The sequence below is a fragment of the Aulonocara sp. 'chitande type north' Nkhata Bay genome, linkage group LG23 (assembly GCF_057382095.1).
Source record: "Aulonocara sp. 'chitande type north' Nkhata Bay isolate Kocher_YH1m ecotype deep benthic linkage group LG23, A_spYH_male_GT1.1, whole genome shotgun sequence".
In the NCBI taxonomy this organism is placed as follows: Eukaryota; Metazoa; Chordata; class Actinopteri; order Cichliformes; family Cichlidae; genus Aulonocara; species Aulonocara sp. 'chitande type north' Nkhata Bay.
Window position 1 is genome coordinate 29,347,694 of NC_141365.1, and position 17,036 is coordinate 29,364,729.

At 41.9% G+C, this 17,036-nt stretch overlaps 1 protein-coding gene across 6 annotated transcripts in view; it reads left to right on the plus strand.

Moving 5' to 3' along the window:
- LOC147302060 (striated muscle preferentially expressed protein kinase-like) overlaps nucleotides 1–17,036 on the plus strand; it is a 59,663-nt gene that overhangs the window by 23,721 nt on the left and 18,906 nt on the right. For 5 of the 6 annotated variants that reach the window (XM_086283672.1, XM_086283677.1, XM_086283676.1 and 2 more), the window contains 15 exons: nucleotides 3,144–3,294; nucleotides 4,435–5,277; nucleotides 5,487–5,923; nucleotides 7,068–7,214; nucleotides 7,473–7,655; nucleotides 10,045–10,196; nucleotides 13,085–13,173; nucleotides 13,338–13,513; nucleotides 13,624–13,801; nucleotides 13,907–13,980; nucleotides 15,122–15,280; nucleotides 15,376–15,565; nucleotides 15,765–15,994; nucleotides 16,077–16,196; nucleotides 16,301–16,405. In XM_086283672.1, coding sequence (XP_086139798.1) covers nucleotides 3,144–3,294; nucleotides 4,435–5,277; nucleotides 5,487–5,923; nucleotides 7,068–7,214; nucleotides 7,473–7,655; nucleotides 10,045–10,196; nucleotides 13,085–13,173; nucleotides 13,338–13,513; nucleotides 13,624–13,801; nucleotides 13,907–13,980; nucleotides 15,122–15,280; nucleotides 15,376–15,565; nucleotides 15,765–15,994; nucleotides 16,077–16,196; nucleotides 16,301–16,405 — 3,234 coding nt within the window. The remainder of the gene's footprint in view (nucleotides 1–3,143; nucleotides 3,295–4,434; nucleotides 5,278–5,486; nucleotides 5,924–7,067; nucleotides 7,215–7,472; nucleotides 7,656–10,044; nucleotides 10,197–13,084; nucleotides 13,174–13,337; nucleotides 13,514–13,623; nucleotides 13,802–13,906; nucleotides 13,981–15,121; nucleotides 15,281–15,375; nucleotides 15,566–15,764; nucleotides 15,995–16,076; nucleotides 16,197–16,300; nucleotides 16,406–17,036) is intronic. The other variant, XM_086283673.1, reaches the window with a different exon arrangement.

Here is a 17,036-nt window from a genome sequence, read left to right on the forward strand (position 1 = left end):
AGCCTGGAGAACTATTGCTCGAAAGGAAGCAAAATATAAAGAAACGAGTTGTGGCTCAAGACTCAGCACAGTAATCCATATTGGCTTCATTCTTCAGCCACAGAAGTGTCTTTTCATCATCTTTAATTCAAACTCTCAGGATCTCAATAATTCGATTTTAATATAATTTTGACTTTAACAGAGGTCTCCGTTCCCAAGCTCTGTATCTCACAGTCGTGGGTTTGGGATTCTTTTTGGATTTCAGAAGAATGTTATTTAGTCCAAGAGCTTCTCAGTTTTGTTATTCATACTTTCTATGCTTGTCTCCTGTGTAAAGTCAACCTTTTCTCCATGTTTGTTTACATTTTGTCTTCGTGTCAGATTTGAATGTTTGACTCTTGGTGTGTCAGCGTTCACTAGTTCCTGTTTTATTTTGATAGTTTCTTATTTTGTGTGCTTTGTATTGAGTTTTACTTTCCCGCTCTCATTATTCTGGATTTGTTGGTATTTCCTTGTGTATTTTTCTTTATCCGAGTCTCGTCTTATCCATGTCCTTTCTTAATGCTGTGTGCTCCCTTATTCTGTGTTTTCCCTTTGACTCAAGCCCGTCCTTGTTTTTGTTTTTTTTAAGAAAAGGCTTCAGCAATAAAGCTGCTCTTTAATTTTGAGTCCTGTCTCCCAAGTCCTACATTCTAGGTCAAATGTTAAACTCCTCAAAGCCCCCAGCATTTGATTTCCTCCTTTCTGTAATAACAGCCCAAATTAAAGCTACTGTAAAGAAAATCCTTCTTCCATCCAAGTTTTTACAGTTTGGAAATCGCGCTTATTCAACTAAAGCAATGAACTAAGTTATATATTTCATCCCTGCTCAAGATTTTTTTTTTGTTGCTAAAATAAAATTGCATATTGACTAATGGGTACTGTGTGAGGCAGTTTACTTGATCTAAAGCAAATCCGATTAAGCCTAAAGAGCATTAAATTTGATACAGGAGAAAAAAGAAATGCAAATCCTCTGGATCTTAATGCAAATGTCTAAAATTTAAAGGGGGGGGGAAGCATTTTGTCTAGCGGCAAGGTTACGCTTGAACCTGTTAGTGTTGCATTGATGAGAACAATTCCTGAAAGAGTCTTTACTAATTTGCTAAAGTGGTGCTGGTGCATTGGAGTCGTAGAACCTTTACGTCCTCGCCATCCACTCCTAACCAAGCAACATGATGTCTGAATATAGACCTGAAATATTGACACCCTTCTCCTCTACCACAAAGAAATGTTACAGTATATTCTTTCCTCGCTCATACTCGGTGTTTGCACTTTCTAAGCTTTTGTGTTGGTGGGCTGACTACGCCCTCATCACGTCCCTCCAGAGACAAGCCACAGAAAAATAGAAAGAGAATATCAAATGAGAGAGGGATGAGGTGATACATCATTTGTTTTCTTCATGGAACAGAGTGGTTGCCTCTGCTGAATACTAAATAATGACTACAATACCTTGTAATACACAAACAAGATACATTTTCTCCTCAGGCAATGTATTCCAGAAAATATTTCCGGCCCTAAAGCCAGACACGGATGAGATACGTTTCAAAGCACGGTGTGTTCAAATAAAAATGAAAGCTGCTGCCCGGCCTCGGAGAGAAGTGAAAACAGAATTTTGAAGCTGTATATATCAAGACCTAAAAGTGTGGCTGCTCTGAGAAGATTTCTCATTTTGTTCCGTCTGTTTTTTTGTTTTATGAGAAACTGATATTGCACAGCTACTGATGGTGACGCTGAGTCAGTATCATTCAATCAGTCAAGTGCTAAGATGTTTTTTTTTATCCCCGACCGTATCGTTGCTTCAAGGTTTCCTTCGTTAACAGAAGATGCTGACCGCTCTTTTTTTATGCTGCTAAAGCATTCTTGTCTCCATTGCTCATCGCTGGGCAAAGGATCACTTTAAGTGGTACACGTTTCAAATGTGGCCCCTTCACTTTCCGTTTCATTTCCTGTTTTCAAGCAATCAATAGGCTGTTTATCCATCATGCTTAACAACGCTGTCTTCATTAGACGTCATTTCCCCCCCACCACGGGTTTTTTGCTGGCTTCTTACTGCATTAACTTCCAGTTAAGACATTAAAAAATATTTTAGATATAGGAATGCTTTATTAGAGAGTAAAGCAAAATCAGAGTCTTGGTGATACATAATTTCTTATTAGATTTATGCTAAAATATTTTTAAGAGGAGCGCGGTATTAGGAAATTACCATGCTTCCATTAAAATGGTTTAATTCACACAGCCCATCCATCAACTGTCTCTTCAATCTGATGAAGTTTGACTTGCAGAAACTTCTGTAACTTCTATAACACCAAAACCAAAAAAAATAAGTATATACCTGTGTATATACCATACAATAAAAACAGTCATGCAATATGCAATATGATATGACATGATATGATTATCCAATGATGGATGGTATGATATAAAATGCCAAAAAAGTGGTACAATGTGAAATGATACAATACAACACGAAATAAAGAGATCCAGACAATACAATTTTAGTACAATATGACATGTTATGTTATGATATGATACAATAGACACAATATAAAAAGATACGTGTCATACAATAGACACAGTACAATATAATATAATACAATGTGATATCCAGCCTATTCATTTATGTCCACTGTAATGAACATTTGTTTTTGCTCTCTATTATCATCACATCACATTTATATCAAGTCTTGATGTGCTCAACAGAGGAAATCGTGGCCTTTCCAATGATATCTCATGTGTTTGGCCTCTTTTCGCTCTGAAGAGGAAGAAATATCAAATACTTTCTTCATCCCATATTTGGGAAATGCCTTTAGCGTACTAACTATACTTATTTACTGCAAACAAATGGCTGCTTATTTAGCCATGCCTGTATATAATATTCTGCTATGCAAGAAAGCTATATTGTTATTGTTAAAAACAAGTAACCACACTCTCACCAATGAATTAGAAGGCTCACAGCTCAAGATCATTTTCAACACAGACACAGTTTAGTCTCTTTATTGATCGCCCACAACAACCAATATATTGTTGTTGTTGTTTTTAAAATGCTAAAAGTCAGATATAAAATTATACAATTTTAATTTTTAAATTCAAACAGTCTCTCTCCCTTTCTCTCTTTCTCTATACAGGTGAGGGAGGAAGGGTGATGGACTACAATCCCGATGCTTCAGATCGCAGGGCCACCCTCCCCGGCACCTATGACCCTGTAGTGGAGCGAGAGCTCCGCACTCTGGGTTCCCGACCTCCAGGGCCCCATTTGGATCCCACAAACCCAGCAAGGCAAGGCCTCGGTGGGGGTCCTTCTGAGGGGGCCCCCCCTGTCCGTCACCTGGGTGTGGAACCACTCATCCGAGCGTCTCATGCTAACCTTGCCCGGCCCATTCAGGGGTCAGAGGAAAGTGTTTCCGTAGGCAGCGACTACTATGGGAGCATGTTCAGCCTGTACAGAGGGAGAACATTTTCTATGCCATTATAGCACATGGCTTTTTAATTCCCAGGATTTCCCCCAAAAAGCAAAAAGACTGCCCAGAAACCCAAATTGCAATGAAAACTGACTCATATGGCAAGACATTATATCCTCCATAGACCCAACTCGCAAAAACTTTATTCCATTTGCTATACAATTTGTTATTCATTTTTTACTCTTCTTTATATATTCCCATTTTTCCATATAGTGTACTTTTTTATTTTGATGTCACACTTTCCTTCGACTCTGCGTGCCATCAGTGTGGATTGATTTGAATCTAACAATGATTACAAGCCAACAAAATAACAATGTTAATATTAATATTTCATATAGCCATTAGAAAGGATGCACTTGTACAATCTTCTAATATAATATATTATTCAGCACTTCTGAAAACTGTGATTTTTACCCACTGCATGTTTTCTACAGCCGCCCCTCACTTTTGGATTAACACCATATGTTTATAGGTTTGCAGTGGCATGCATGGGTTGCTTTGATCCGAGCTGATATTAGCATGAGTGTTCTCACTGAGTAATTATCATGTGATTCACAGGTTATTTTTAGGCATGGTGTTATTGTGTTAGAAGTTTAAGCAGGGGTGCTTTTTTTGATTTTCGTAGGAGTTTATGTTCTTATTTTGTAATATTGTTGGTGCAACATGCCAACAACAGCAGTTATTGCAGTTTTAGGGTTAAGGTCTTAAGAAGTCTCAATCTCAAAATTTCATTACATTTGTTTCTCTGCCATTTGATTTCACACTGTCTGATGTGTTGCTCATTACCTGATACAACACAGAAAGCACATGCGAAAACACAAAGAACTCAAACATGATGAGACAAAATGACACAAACGGACATTTATCTGCATCTTATTACTCCTCCAAAGCCTTCGCCACTGCACCAGAGCTCTAATTTCACCCCTCCATTATTTCCCCTCAATCCTTACCCCTCTAGGCTTCAAACTGCTGATGAATCACAGGGCCTGTCCTCCTATGTCCCCCTGTCTTCCCCCCAGCCACCTCTTACCACGCACAAAAACAGCATCAGCACACAAAAACAACACTCGGGCAAAGTCAAACCTTCAGGTCCTCAAACTTCTAATACGGGCCAGTCATCTGGCACCAACAGTGCAGTTATGACGCCCAAACTGGCTCGTGCAGGACCCAAGATCTTTGACAAGGTCCTTGCCTTTGAGGAGCGAAGGGTGGATCTGCCACGAGGGGCAGCTTCCTTTGAATCAGATGAGAGTGGAAAGAAGACAGGAGGCCCGAGCAAAGATGAGAGTCGAATACTGCAGGGTGCAGCCCAGAAGAGAGCGGTATTCAAGCAGAGGGCCTCTTCATTAGAGGACAAGACAAACTACTCCCAGAGGATCCAGAATTACCAGAGCAAGTTCACAGAAGAGCTCCAGCGGATCAAGAAGCTTGTGGGGAAACCAAGCTTGAAGAAGGCATATTCAACTGAGCAGCTGTCACAGAAAGACAGGCTGCACATGGGGAAACTAGAACCCATTCCTGCCCAAGTAGTTAAAAAGTTAGAGGCGAGGGAGCGAGCCCTAGAGGAAGGAAAAGTTGGGGAGAGGGAGGGGGGCAGCATATGGAAGAATTCTCAGCAGGCCCAAGGCAAAGACCCGGGGAATCAGAGCAGCAGCTCCGAAAAGGAAAAGATGACACAGTCAGATTTGCACGGGAAACCAGTAGATAGCGCAAGGAAAATCTCTGTTACCACGGCAACGCCACCAGTTCACCAGTTACCAGGACAACCGTTGCCAATAGCTACAAAGACGAGCCTAATCAGGTTTGAAGAAGATTATCTTTACTTGTGAAATTTTCTCTTAAAAAAAGATTCCAATATGATCATATTTGTATATTTTTCTTTGAGGGATTTGAAATTTCTTTTAAAAAACAACAACAAAGCACTTAATGGAAATTAAGAGTTTTAGACATGTAATATTTTTTCCCTCACTTGTTATATTACATAACAGCTTTCTCATCTTTTGCATGCAGGGAAACCCTACAAAGCTCTCTGGCAGCTGACAAAGACACACTTGTTAACACATCCCACAAATCTTCATCCTCCTCCAGAGTTGATTCAAAGAGAGACACCAACATGGACAACAAGGCGGACCACCGATCACCAGGCCCAACAGGGAAGAGAGCATCTCCAGTAACTGTAAGGGAACCAGGACCCCAGTTCCCACCCAAGCCTCCTCGGCTCACCCCATCACCCAATCCTTCCATCAGCCCGCTCCTAAAACGAAGGAAGGCGGAGGTGGGGCGGACATCTCCGGCCATGAAAGTGAACATCCCCACCATCCTGGTGGAGGATGAACCCATGGAGACAGAAAGTGTTCCACACAGGAGCAACGAGGGAAGGAAGAGGGAGGGCAGAGTACACAAGAGCAAAAAAGGCCGTTCTGCTCAACGGAAGTCTGCAGACGAAGGTAGGTGATGCTTTACGAGTGTTCTAGATAAACGTGTTTGTAAAAAATCCAAGCAGCATCCATCGCAGATGAGAGTCTGGAACTGGATGAACACTTTAATCATTTTGGGAGCCATTAGGTTCCTGCCTGTGGCTTGAGTGACCCAACTGTTGTCCAGTTCGTTTCTTTACACAAATAACAAAACAAATACAACCACCTTTTGTTGTCCCTTTAGAAGTCTTTGAGGCTTTATCCATGGATTTCTGCTCAACTACCAAGTCTACCAAGTTGCCAGGCTTACAGTACTATTTTCATAAATGTTCCCATTTGGCAGGTCAAATAAAATAAAATATCTAGACAAAGTGGTAGAAGGGAACATAATGACAACCATAACCCTAACAAAAGAGCACTAGGAAGCTGGTGGATCTTAAGAGATTAAATAACTCCCTTAGCCCTAAGCTAAAAAGTTTTGCTATCATATCTGATTAAAGGTTTTTGTTCTGTTTCACCTTTGACCACCACTGAGTGAGATTATTAAAAAACAAACAAACAATTTAAACTGTAAAAAGATCAGGACCTACACACACAACACTACCCCTATGAAAAATGATAAGTTTAACTACCAGGGGTCAGAGAACTAGACTTTTTAGGGTTGTGACTTCACTCTTAAAGAACGTAAAGTCATATTGGGTGTTTGTTTGCTTCCCATTTTAACAACTTTTGCTTTTTTGTGCCTCATTTGTGGCTTTAAGATCTGAAACACAAAAAGAACTTATTGGAGATTTATTACCTTTGCTAGGCTGTAAGTCCCCGAATAAGAAAAACATGCACATAGAAATAAAAAATACAGATTACAAACTAAAAAGGAATGATCAAAAAGGTTGAACTTATATATATATATATATATATATATATATATATATATATATATATATATATATATATATATATATATATTATATTATGTTGTCCACCATGGAAAATTAATCAGAGCCAGAATTGCTGCCGGGCCCAGACTCACTAATGAAACTCTTTTCATCATGGGGATCCGTAAAAGGAAACTAGCCCAATGCCTTAATTTGGAGTCTGACCCATTTTTCTAAAGCAGGTAATAGAGCACCGGCAGCTGCACAGAAAACACTCTGACCGTCCCTCTAATTCACAGGCGGTTCTTCCGATGACTCTTACCTGTCTGCTGATGATGAGCCAGCTGAGGCCCCGAGGTTTGAGAAGCCTCTTGAGGACACCACCGCACCCAGCGCCTCTGAGGTCACACTGCAATGCATCATCACTGGCAGCCCAACCCCTACTGGTACAGCTGAAGACAAGTCACCATTTTAACATCCCCATTTTCTATAATTTTCTTTTTTGAATTCAGTTAGGAGACTGTTTTCTGTTAAGTGCCGTATAAAGCGATTTCTTGCACACATAGTCTTATGAAATCTGGTCAATTTTAAGTGAAACTCTCATAAACCAAATCAATGAGCCTTATCCTTTCACATGTTTGCAATCTGACTTCTTCCATATCAGTTTTTCAGTGTTTGTGTTTTCTCTCTCTCTGCCTTCTCAGTGACATGGAGGAAGAATAATGTGGAGATCCGGTGTGACGCGTTCCATGTGGTTAAAGCTGAGGGCGAGAAGCATAGTCTGGTGATAAAGGAGATGAGGCTGAGCAATGCGGGGTCATATTGCGCCACGGCTGTCAACGTGGCGGGCAGAGCGTCATGCAGTGCGACACTCTACATTCAGTCAGGTGAGGCTGGGCCAGAGCCTGCTTTCAAGCCCTGTGCGATACTTGAAATATTGGTATCAATTCGATTACCAAGTAAATATACAGCCTGTATTGCCAATACCAATACAGATACCGATAATTTTAACCTATAAAGGCAGCTTTTATGGGGGTGAGCAGTGTGTCATGATTTATGAGATGAGCCATCTTCCAAAAATATTAAATTTATTTAACACTTTTCAGTAGATACTGAACTTAGAAGGACAGAAACAAAGTATCCATCCTATCGCACTAGTATTTATCCAGTACCAATACCAGCGTATCGATGGTTACATGTATCCGCCCACCTCTACTGCTTTCTTGTTTTGCAGTTAGACATGGTGACACATTTTACCAGCACAAATTTTAAATGAGGAGAGCGACACCGGGGGGAACATAAAAACGATGCTGTTCTCAAACATGTTGACTCACACTTTAATCCGCTGCCAGCCCTCCTCCGCCTGACATTCTGTCTTAATGACTACAAAGGCCCGCTGGAGCTCAGCATCCCGACCGGGGCTCCTCGCAGCGATAGTTGCCATGGCAACCCATTAATTCTTGAAGGCACCGAGCTCCCCCTCGGCATGAATTCAAAACGCAGACCTGCCCCCGTCACACAAAGGTCTCCTGAGCCTCAAAGGCAGCCGTGGCATTCAAAATCAGGCAAAAAAAGAAAAATATAAGCGCCTGCAGTGGACGGGTGTTTATACTACGCTGTGCATGAGAGAAGCTCCCAGCAGTGCTGGTTCGGCCTCATGCAAATGCAACTTTCCCCTCTTCACAGTTTTGTCAACAAATGCGAGCGCTCACCCTGGTGCTTTTCCGACAGCAGCACGCGGGCCTCTGTTGCCATATTAGGCCAGCGGAGTCTAACTTTGCAGGAGTATTTTTAGAAGGCCTCTTGTTCTCTCGGGTAATTGCCGTCTGCTTTATGTCCCCGCTCGAGATTACAGCTGTAATCGTGGAGTTTTTCATCACTTCAGATTTCACGCTACAGGGCTTGGGGATGGAGCTGCCAGAAAGTGGCGGGAGATTATGTGAGTCATTTTAGCCGAGAAGTGTGTAGATTGTTGCCACGACAAGCCAAAATAGTGGGCGAGATTGATTTACTGGCTTCAAAGAAATATGCGAGAACATAACACAGGCCTATTGTCATTTTTGCATTAAAAAAAAAATCAAAGAAGTTGAAGAACCACAGCTTTGTGACTCAGTGGAGTCTTTAAACCTAAGCTTTAATAAACTTTTAAAATATTCAGCTTTTTCATCAGCCCGGGATGTCAGGAGTGTAAGAGAATAAAGGCGTAACAGTGATGGGAAGCAGAAGGACAGGGTGGAGGAAAGTTGGTCGGCTCACACTGTTCGGGAGTTGTGTAAGAGTTGGCAGGTTTACATAAATACTCTGGGGAGTTATCCCCTGGTGCACAGACGCCGCTCAGAGATGTGACTCTAGGTAGGTTATTTTGTTGTTTTTATCCCCCCCTCCTTTTTTTAATGCTATAAGCGCAACAGAATATCCACCTACATCGCTTAATAATTTGGCATAAACAGTGTTTTTTTATCGTGTTTCATTACTATTAGTCAGCTTTTCCATATATGGCTTTCGGTGCATTTCTTTCCATCTGTATATGCGACCAAGCCTGCCTTTCACTTGCAGATGATGACCCACTTTCCCTTTATTTTGCACAGTTGAATGTCATGCAAAATACCTATCAGTCCACTGTTCTGCCATCTGAAAGGGGGGACATGCCTTTATTCTACTTGGGTAATTGATTTTATTCATTTTCACTCGCAACGTTATCTAGTTGTGCCAGATATGTGAGGTCTTAGGCTTTGCAAAGATTGTGAAACGCTGACACGAAAACGAAGGCAACAAAAGAAGAAGGAGAGACAGAAAGAGAGAGGCAGCTCTTTATATTTCTTCCCGCAGCTGTGAGTTGAGTCTGACTGTAGTCCAGACTGCCAAGGGTCCAGACACAGTGTCTGATCTAGAACTCGTGGGAATGAGTGAATGATTGGGTCAGGGATTAAGGGATTAATTCGTTATCTGTTCGCTTATGGTCACTTCAGATGGTCCCTGTGCTCAGTGTGTGGAGGTGCACGTGGCCCACTTGTGTCTAACCCACTGCTTTGTGTTGCCAAGTGCTCATTTTGGCAAAGATCAACACCAGCAAAGCAAAAAAAAGACCGTAAACAAAATGAGCTACGCCAGTGCCATGTTAACCATATTTCAAAAGGCTTTGCACTCAATTACTTAAATTAAGACGTGTGTAAATCAGAATCGACTTTTTTGTGAACTCAAATAAAAATGAATTAGACACGGCGGTAGTATGCTTGTAATTCTATTATATTTGTGTCCGATATCTTGTTCTTCCAGAGCCGACCCACACGCAATGTGGGAAATCTGCTGTATCTCTGGAAATCAGCAGTCCAATCCAGTCAGATGAGGAGTACCTGAGTCCTCAGGAGGAGGTGATGGAGGTCGGAGGCTCACTTCCTCACCATTTAAAAGAGCCTCCCTCATTTCAGGTAAAAGTATAAAAGCTCCTTATGATTTTTTCTTTAAATAACAAGCGCAGCGTCATAGTCGATGTCTCTGATATCCCCATTTCGTTGTCTTTCCCAAATCATCATAATTAATGTTGGTCCAGGTTCAACACTGCAAGTGACCAATCACATTGTTGTGATGTATTGCCAAAAGTATTCGCTTGCATATGAATTTGAATGACATCCTGTTCTTAATCCTTAGGGTTTATTTTGATAATTTGATCAACTCTTTGCAGCTCTAACAGCTTCAATTCTTCTGGGAAGGTTTTCCACAACCTTTAGGAGTGTTTATGGGAATTCTCCCAGAAGCACATTTGTGAGGTCAGACACTGATGTTGGACCAGAAGGCCTGGCTCGCAGTCTCCACTTTAATTAATCTCAAAGGTGTTCTATCAGGTTGATGTCAGGACTCTGTGAAGGCCAGTCAAGTTCTTCTACACCAAACTCGCTTATTGGTGTCTTTATGGACCTTGCTTTGTGCAGGAAGGAAGGATCCAGCTGCAAACTGTTCCCACAAAGTTAGGAGGATAAAATTGTCACTAATGTCTTGTTATGTTGAACCATTAAGAGTTCCTTTCACAGGAACTAACCCTGCTGGCCCAACTCCTGAAAAACAATCCCGAACCCTAATCCCGCCTCCAACAAACTTTTCACTTGGCACAGTGCCATCAGACAAGTACTGTTCCTCTGGCAACCCCCAAATCCAGAGTCATCCATTGGATTTTACTGCATTTAACTAAAAAAAAAAAAACAGAAAGAAAAAGAAGAAACAATTGTCTGTTGTCATTACAGGGAGTGCAGAATTATTAGGCAAGTTGTATTTTTGAGGAATAATTTTATTATTGAACAACAACCATGTTCTCAATGAACCCAAAAAACTCATTAATATCAAAGCTGAATGTTTTTGGAAGTAGTTTTTAGTTTGTTTTTAGTTTTAGCTATTTTAGGGGGATATCTGTGTGTGCAGGTGACTATTACTGTGCATAATTATTAGGCAACTTAACAAAAAACAAATATATACCCATTTCAATTATTTATTTTTACCAGTGACACCAATATAACATCTCCACATTCACAAATATACATTTCTGGCATTCAAAAACAAAACAAAAACAAATCAGCGACCAATATAGCCACCTTTCTTTGCAAGGACACTCAAAAGCCTGCCATCCATGGATTCTGTCAGTGTTTTGATCCGTTCACCATCAACATTGCGTGCAGCAGCAACCACAGCCTCCCAGACACTGTTCAGAGAGGTGTACTGTTTTCCCTCCTTGTAAATCTCACATTTGATGATGGACCACAGGTTCTCAATGGGGTTCAGATCAGGTGAACAAGGAGGCCATGTCATTAGTTTTTCTTCTTTTATACCCTTTCTTGCCAGCCACGCTGTGGAGTACTTGGACGCGTGTGATGGAGCATTGTCCTGCATGAAAATCATGTTTTTCTTGAAGGATGCAGACTTCTTCCTGTACCACTGCTTGAAGAAGGTGTCTTCCAGAAACTGGCAGTAGGACTGGGAGTTGAGCTTGACTCCATCCTCAACCCGAAAAGACCCCACAAGCTCATCTTTGATGATACCAGCCCAAACAAGTACTCCACCTCCACCTTGCTGGCGTCTGAGTCGGACTGGAGCTCTCTGCCCTTTACCAATCCAGCCACGGGCCCATCCATCTGGCCCATCAAGACTCACTCTCATTTCATCAGTCCATAAAACCTTAGAAAAACCAGTCTTGAGATATTTGCCTTTGGCATTGATTAGAGGGGTTGACTCAATTTGTTTTAACATGTTTCAATTTATTTTAGTTTTTTAGTTATTTATTTTATCTTATCTCATTTTAATTTTCTTTACTTATGCTATTAGCATGTACAGCACTTTGTGAACTCTGGCTTTATGTTAAAGTGCTTTATAAATAAAGGTGGTATGGTATTTCTTGGCCCAGTCTTGACGTTTCAGCTTGTGTGTCTTGTTCAGTGGTGGTCGTCTTTCAGCCTTTCTTACCTTGGCCATGTCTCTGAGTATTGCACACCTTGTGCTTTTGGGCACTCCAGTGATGTTGCAGCTCTGAAATATGGCCAAACTGGTGGCAAGTGGCATCTTGGCAGCTGCACGCTTGACTTTTCTCAGTTCATGGGCAGTTATTTGGCGCCTTGGTTTTTGCAATTTTGCAATTTTGAGACTGCTGCATCCCTCTACAAGATATCTCACTATTTTTGACTTTTCTGAGCCTGTCAAGTCCTTCTTTGACCCATTTTGCCAAAGGAAAGGACGTTGCCTAATAATTATGCACACCTGATATAGGGTGTTGATGTCATTAGACCACACTCCTTCTCATTACAGAGATGCACATCACCTAATATGCTTAATTGGTAGTAGGCTTTTGAGCCTATACAGCTTGGAGTAAGACAACATGCATGAAGAGGATGATTTGGACAAAATACTCATTTGTCTAATAATTCTGCTCTCCTTGTAATGGCAACTCTCTTCCGTGTCAGGTGTTGCTGCACACTCTGTCTTGTTTTCCAGGTACGCAGGTATTGGGGCCACAGGCAGGTCCCAAAACAATCGGACAAAAATATAAGTTACTGCACATGGAAATATGAATCTTCTTTTGATTGTTCTCCGATCTTAAGATCACACTGTGCTGCAATATTCATTTTCCTAGTAGCAAAATGGCAATCTCCATGGACATATCCTTTGCATTTCATACCATGACTCCACTTGCTTCATCGCAGCATCACTTGATAGCTGCAGTCATTCTGGGCACGGTCGTAATGTGATTTTACTTCCAATCTGATAAAACTGGAGCAAAGCTTAGAGATTAACCTTAAAAGCTTTTATAGGTAATCATGTTTACATTCTTTAATAGGTGGCACCATGTGACCAGGCGGTAACCGAGGGTCAAGATGTTGTCATGTCAGTGAAAGCCAGAGGCCAGCCCAAACCCATGGTTTACTGGTAAGACATCTTTTTTCCCCCCTCAAGGTTTTATTGCAGCTAGACATCTCAGGAGAATCCTGAAGCTTTTATCACAATCAAGGTCACTAACTGTCTCACACAAACACCCCTCCATTACGCGCCTGAGCATAAATGATTCTGACAGCCGCTTTATACTGACCCAGGCTGAAGGACAGAGTCTCGGTGAAGACAGCAGGGCACTTCACTGTGCGAGAGATGGAAGATGGCACCAGTGAAATGAGGATCGGCTCGGCTCAGAGGTCAGATGCAGGGCTGTATGCTTGCAGGATCATCAATGAGTATGGAAGCAAACAGGCAGAGTGCAGACTGGAGGTCAGAGGTAGGTGATGAGAAACTGAACTGAATGTTTAGTCATACCATATCTTGTCGTTCTTCCTTATATATGCTCTATTTGTGCTGTTTTCTTTTTCTTTTAATCAACCGCTGCAGCACAAACGGCGTTGACGATCACCAGGGAGGTAAAAGACGCAGCAGTGAGGGCTGGAGAATCAGCCGTGTTTAAGTGTCACATCACGGGACCTCCAGATGTGGACGTGGACTGGTTGTCCAGGGGGAAGCTGATCCAGCCTGCACTGCTCAACTGTAAGATGCACTTTGACGGAAAGAGGTAGGTCCACCTCATGTTGCTGTCACTGCAGCACATTTTATTATCTGACAGATTTTTGGTGTCATAAAAACAAAATTCATTCATTTATTTTTCTTTATGCTATAGGTGCCGTCTCATGCTAAATTCAGTACATGAAGACGACAGTGGGACATATACTTGCAAGCTGAGCACTGCCAAAGGTGAATCATAAGCAGTGCTGTCCCTGTTGCTGAACAGAAGATGAGGTGTGATCATAAATTTTCAGTCTAACTAAAAACCTGTGCAAATTTCCCCTTCAAAGCCATCTTCTGGTGCTGCTGCTCTTTTTAAATCATCTGTACAAATCTGGGATTTTAACCTCAATGATTGTTTCCCCCAGATAGTTTTAGACAGGCACAGTACAGAGTTTTTCTGTCACACTGGCCTCGTTTCGCAAATGTGGCTTGTGCCTTCTTCCTCTTCCCTAAAACGATATAATTCAGGGGTGTCAAACATAAAGCCCCAGGACTGCAACTGGGCCTACAAAGACTCATGGGACATCTTACATCTTAGCTTACATTTTGGAATTTTAACTGTATTTTCATAAATTTTACTTTTTTTCTCCTGATAAAGACCTCCCCAAGCCCACATAATGCAGGAATAAAGTAAAAGATAAATCATCACATCATAGATCATCACCCACTACAGAATTTTTCAACAATTTATGCACAGGGATTTTAAATAGGAGTGCCTATGGTTTCAATTTGAAAATCCAAGATCCTGAATATTCTCGAGTTACTGCATTCACAAGATTTTCAGAAAACTCTCAAGTTCAAAGCTCAGAAAACTCTGAACCGCTGGTAGGAATTTGAAAATTCTAGGTGACTTCCTTCCTGAGTTATCTCATTTACAAACTTAGGTGTCCATGCAGCCCGTCTACTTCTCCGACTGGCCAACGGGGTGATGATAATATGTAAGCCATCAGCCTTTTGCGGTTGAGGGGTAAAGACTGAGACATACTGTTGACATTGCACTTATACTTCTTGTACTAAGATATTTCAGAGATTAAATATATTTACAGTGACAGAAAGGAAAGATGTGTGTGGCCCATAATCTGTGACCTGATCTAACTGGTTGGCTCCTTTTCTTCCCACGGAGTCTAACCTGAAGGTGGAAACATGGCAAATTTAAATCACATAAGGTTTTTTTTTTATGATCACACCTTATATTTATGCTGGGTTTTCCATTTCGTGTTTTTGTCTCCACCAGAGAGGTTTTGGTTGGTTGTTCTCCAACTTCTTTAGATGTGATTGAACATATTTCAGTGATACACTTACTAACAGGGCGCATGTGCATCTACAGAGGAGCTGACCTCGAGTGCAAAACTGATCGTCACGCCGTCCAAGGAGCCTCTGTTCACACGAAAGTTGGACATCCTGGAGGTCATCGAAGGACGCACGGCACGGTTTGACTGTAAGGTGAGCGGATCGCCTGCTCCGAGAGTCACATGGATGCATTTTGGTAAGAATCTCAAAGCGGCGGTGCGGTGTTCCTACATTTTTTAGGCTTGTCCAAAGAAATGGCTTTTTAATTTGTCTTTTATAATGTTCTTTCAGAGTCACGAGTGGAGGAGAGTGATAACATTCGCATCCTTCAAGAGGGGGGTCGTCACTCGCTTGTCATCACCCACGTTGGCAGTGACACAGAAGGATTTTACACAGCAGTTGCTCAAAACATTCACGGAAAGTCTGAATGCACTGCTGAGCTGTACGTGCAAGAACCCCGAGCTGCCGTCTCCTCTCACATGTAAGAGAAGCCGTTTGTTTCTATTTGCATCTCATCCCTAATTGTGTAATTGTTAATTCTTTGAAGGCTTTGAGAAGAAAACAAACTATTTTTAAAAAATCAAATGTTCCACTTTTGCTTTCTAGGGCAAAGAAAAATAGCTCAGATGGAGCGAATGCGTGTGATAAAATCAAGTCGACCTGTTCTTTTCTTCCTCCAGGTCCAAGTTGGAGAAGATGCCGTCCATCCCAGAGGAACCTGAAGTGTTCGACAACGAGGTGGAGAAGAGGACCATGCCGGACTTTGTGCAGCCTCTGGCTGATGTGGAAGTCATTGAAGGGAAGGAGGCGGTGCTGAAATGCAAGGTGGCGGGCCTGCCATACCCAACTATTGCCTGGTATCACAACAGCAGGCGCATTGAGAACAGCGAGGAGCGCAAAATGACTCAGTGTAAGCAGATAAACACACAAAAATAAGTCGTTCAAAGTGGGGGAAAGATGGCGAATAAGAAACCTGTGTGTCTGTTCTCCAGACAGGGATGTCCACAGTCTGATCATTCGGGGCGCTTGTCATGCTCACGGAGGTGTTTACAAGGCTGTCATCTCCAACAAAGTGGGCAAAGCAGCCTGCTATGCTCATCTGTATGTTACAGGTAATCATAGATACACAATGTTTAATGGTATACATTACGGGATACACAATTTCCCTAATATTTTTGTGAAATATATAAATATATATGTATGTTTTTGGAAACAGATATTGTTCCTGATCCTCCTGATGGGCCTCCGGTGATTGAGGCCATTACAGGAAAAACTATAACCCTCAGCTGGAAGACACCAAAGAGACTCGACCCTTCACTTGGTAGGTTCATAACACACCTGCAGGCTGGTGCAACACAGGTGGATGGATATAATGTGTTGGAAAAATCATGTTTAATAAAGAGCTCGAACAAAGAAAGTGCTTAGGTCTCCCACTGACTTATATAAAGCGTAAAGGTTTGGAGATGATCCAATTGAAGCTAAAATTTTGTCCTAATTTGTCCTAAAAAATGAAAAGTGTGTTGTACAGCTCTCTCCATGCGTTTTCACGTGAAATGGGTGACCGTGGCTCAGGGGGTTGGGAAGAGCATCTGTAACCGGAAGGTCGCCAGTTCGATCCCCGGGCTCTCTGTCCTGGTCGTTGTGTCTTTAGGCAAGACACTTTACCCTACTGGTGTTGACCAGAGGGGCCGATGGCACGATATGGCAGCCTCGCTTCTGTCAGTCTGCCCCAGGGCAGCTGTGGCTACAACTGTAGCTTGCCTTCACCAGTGTGTGAATGTGAGAGTGAATGAATAGTGGCATTGTAAAGCGCTTTGGGTGCCTTGAAAAGCGCTCTATAAATCCAATCCATTATTATTACTTGATATGGTTTCCTGAAAAGCTCAGTTTTGACCTTGGGCGCTAACAATCAAGGTCTAGGTCAAATATGTAGCCAGCCTTGGTCCCAGTGT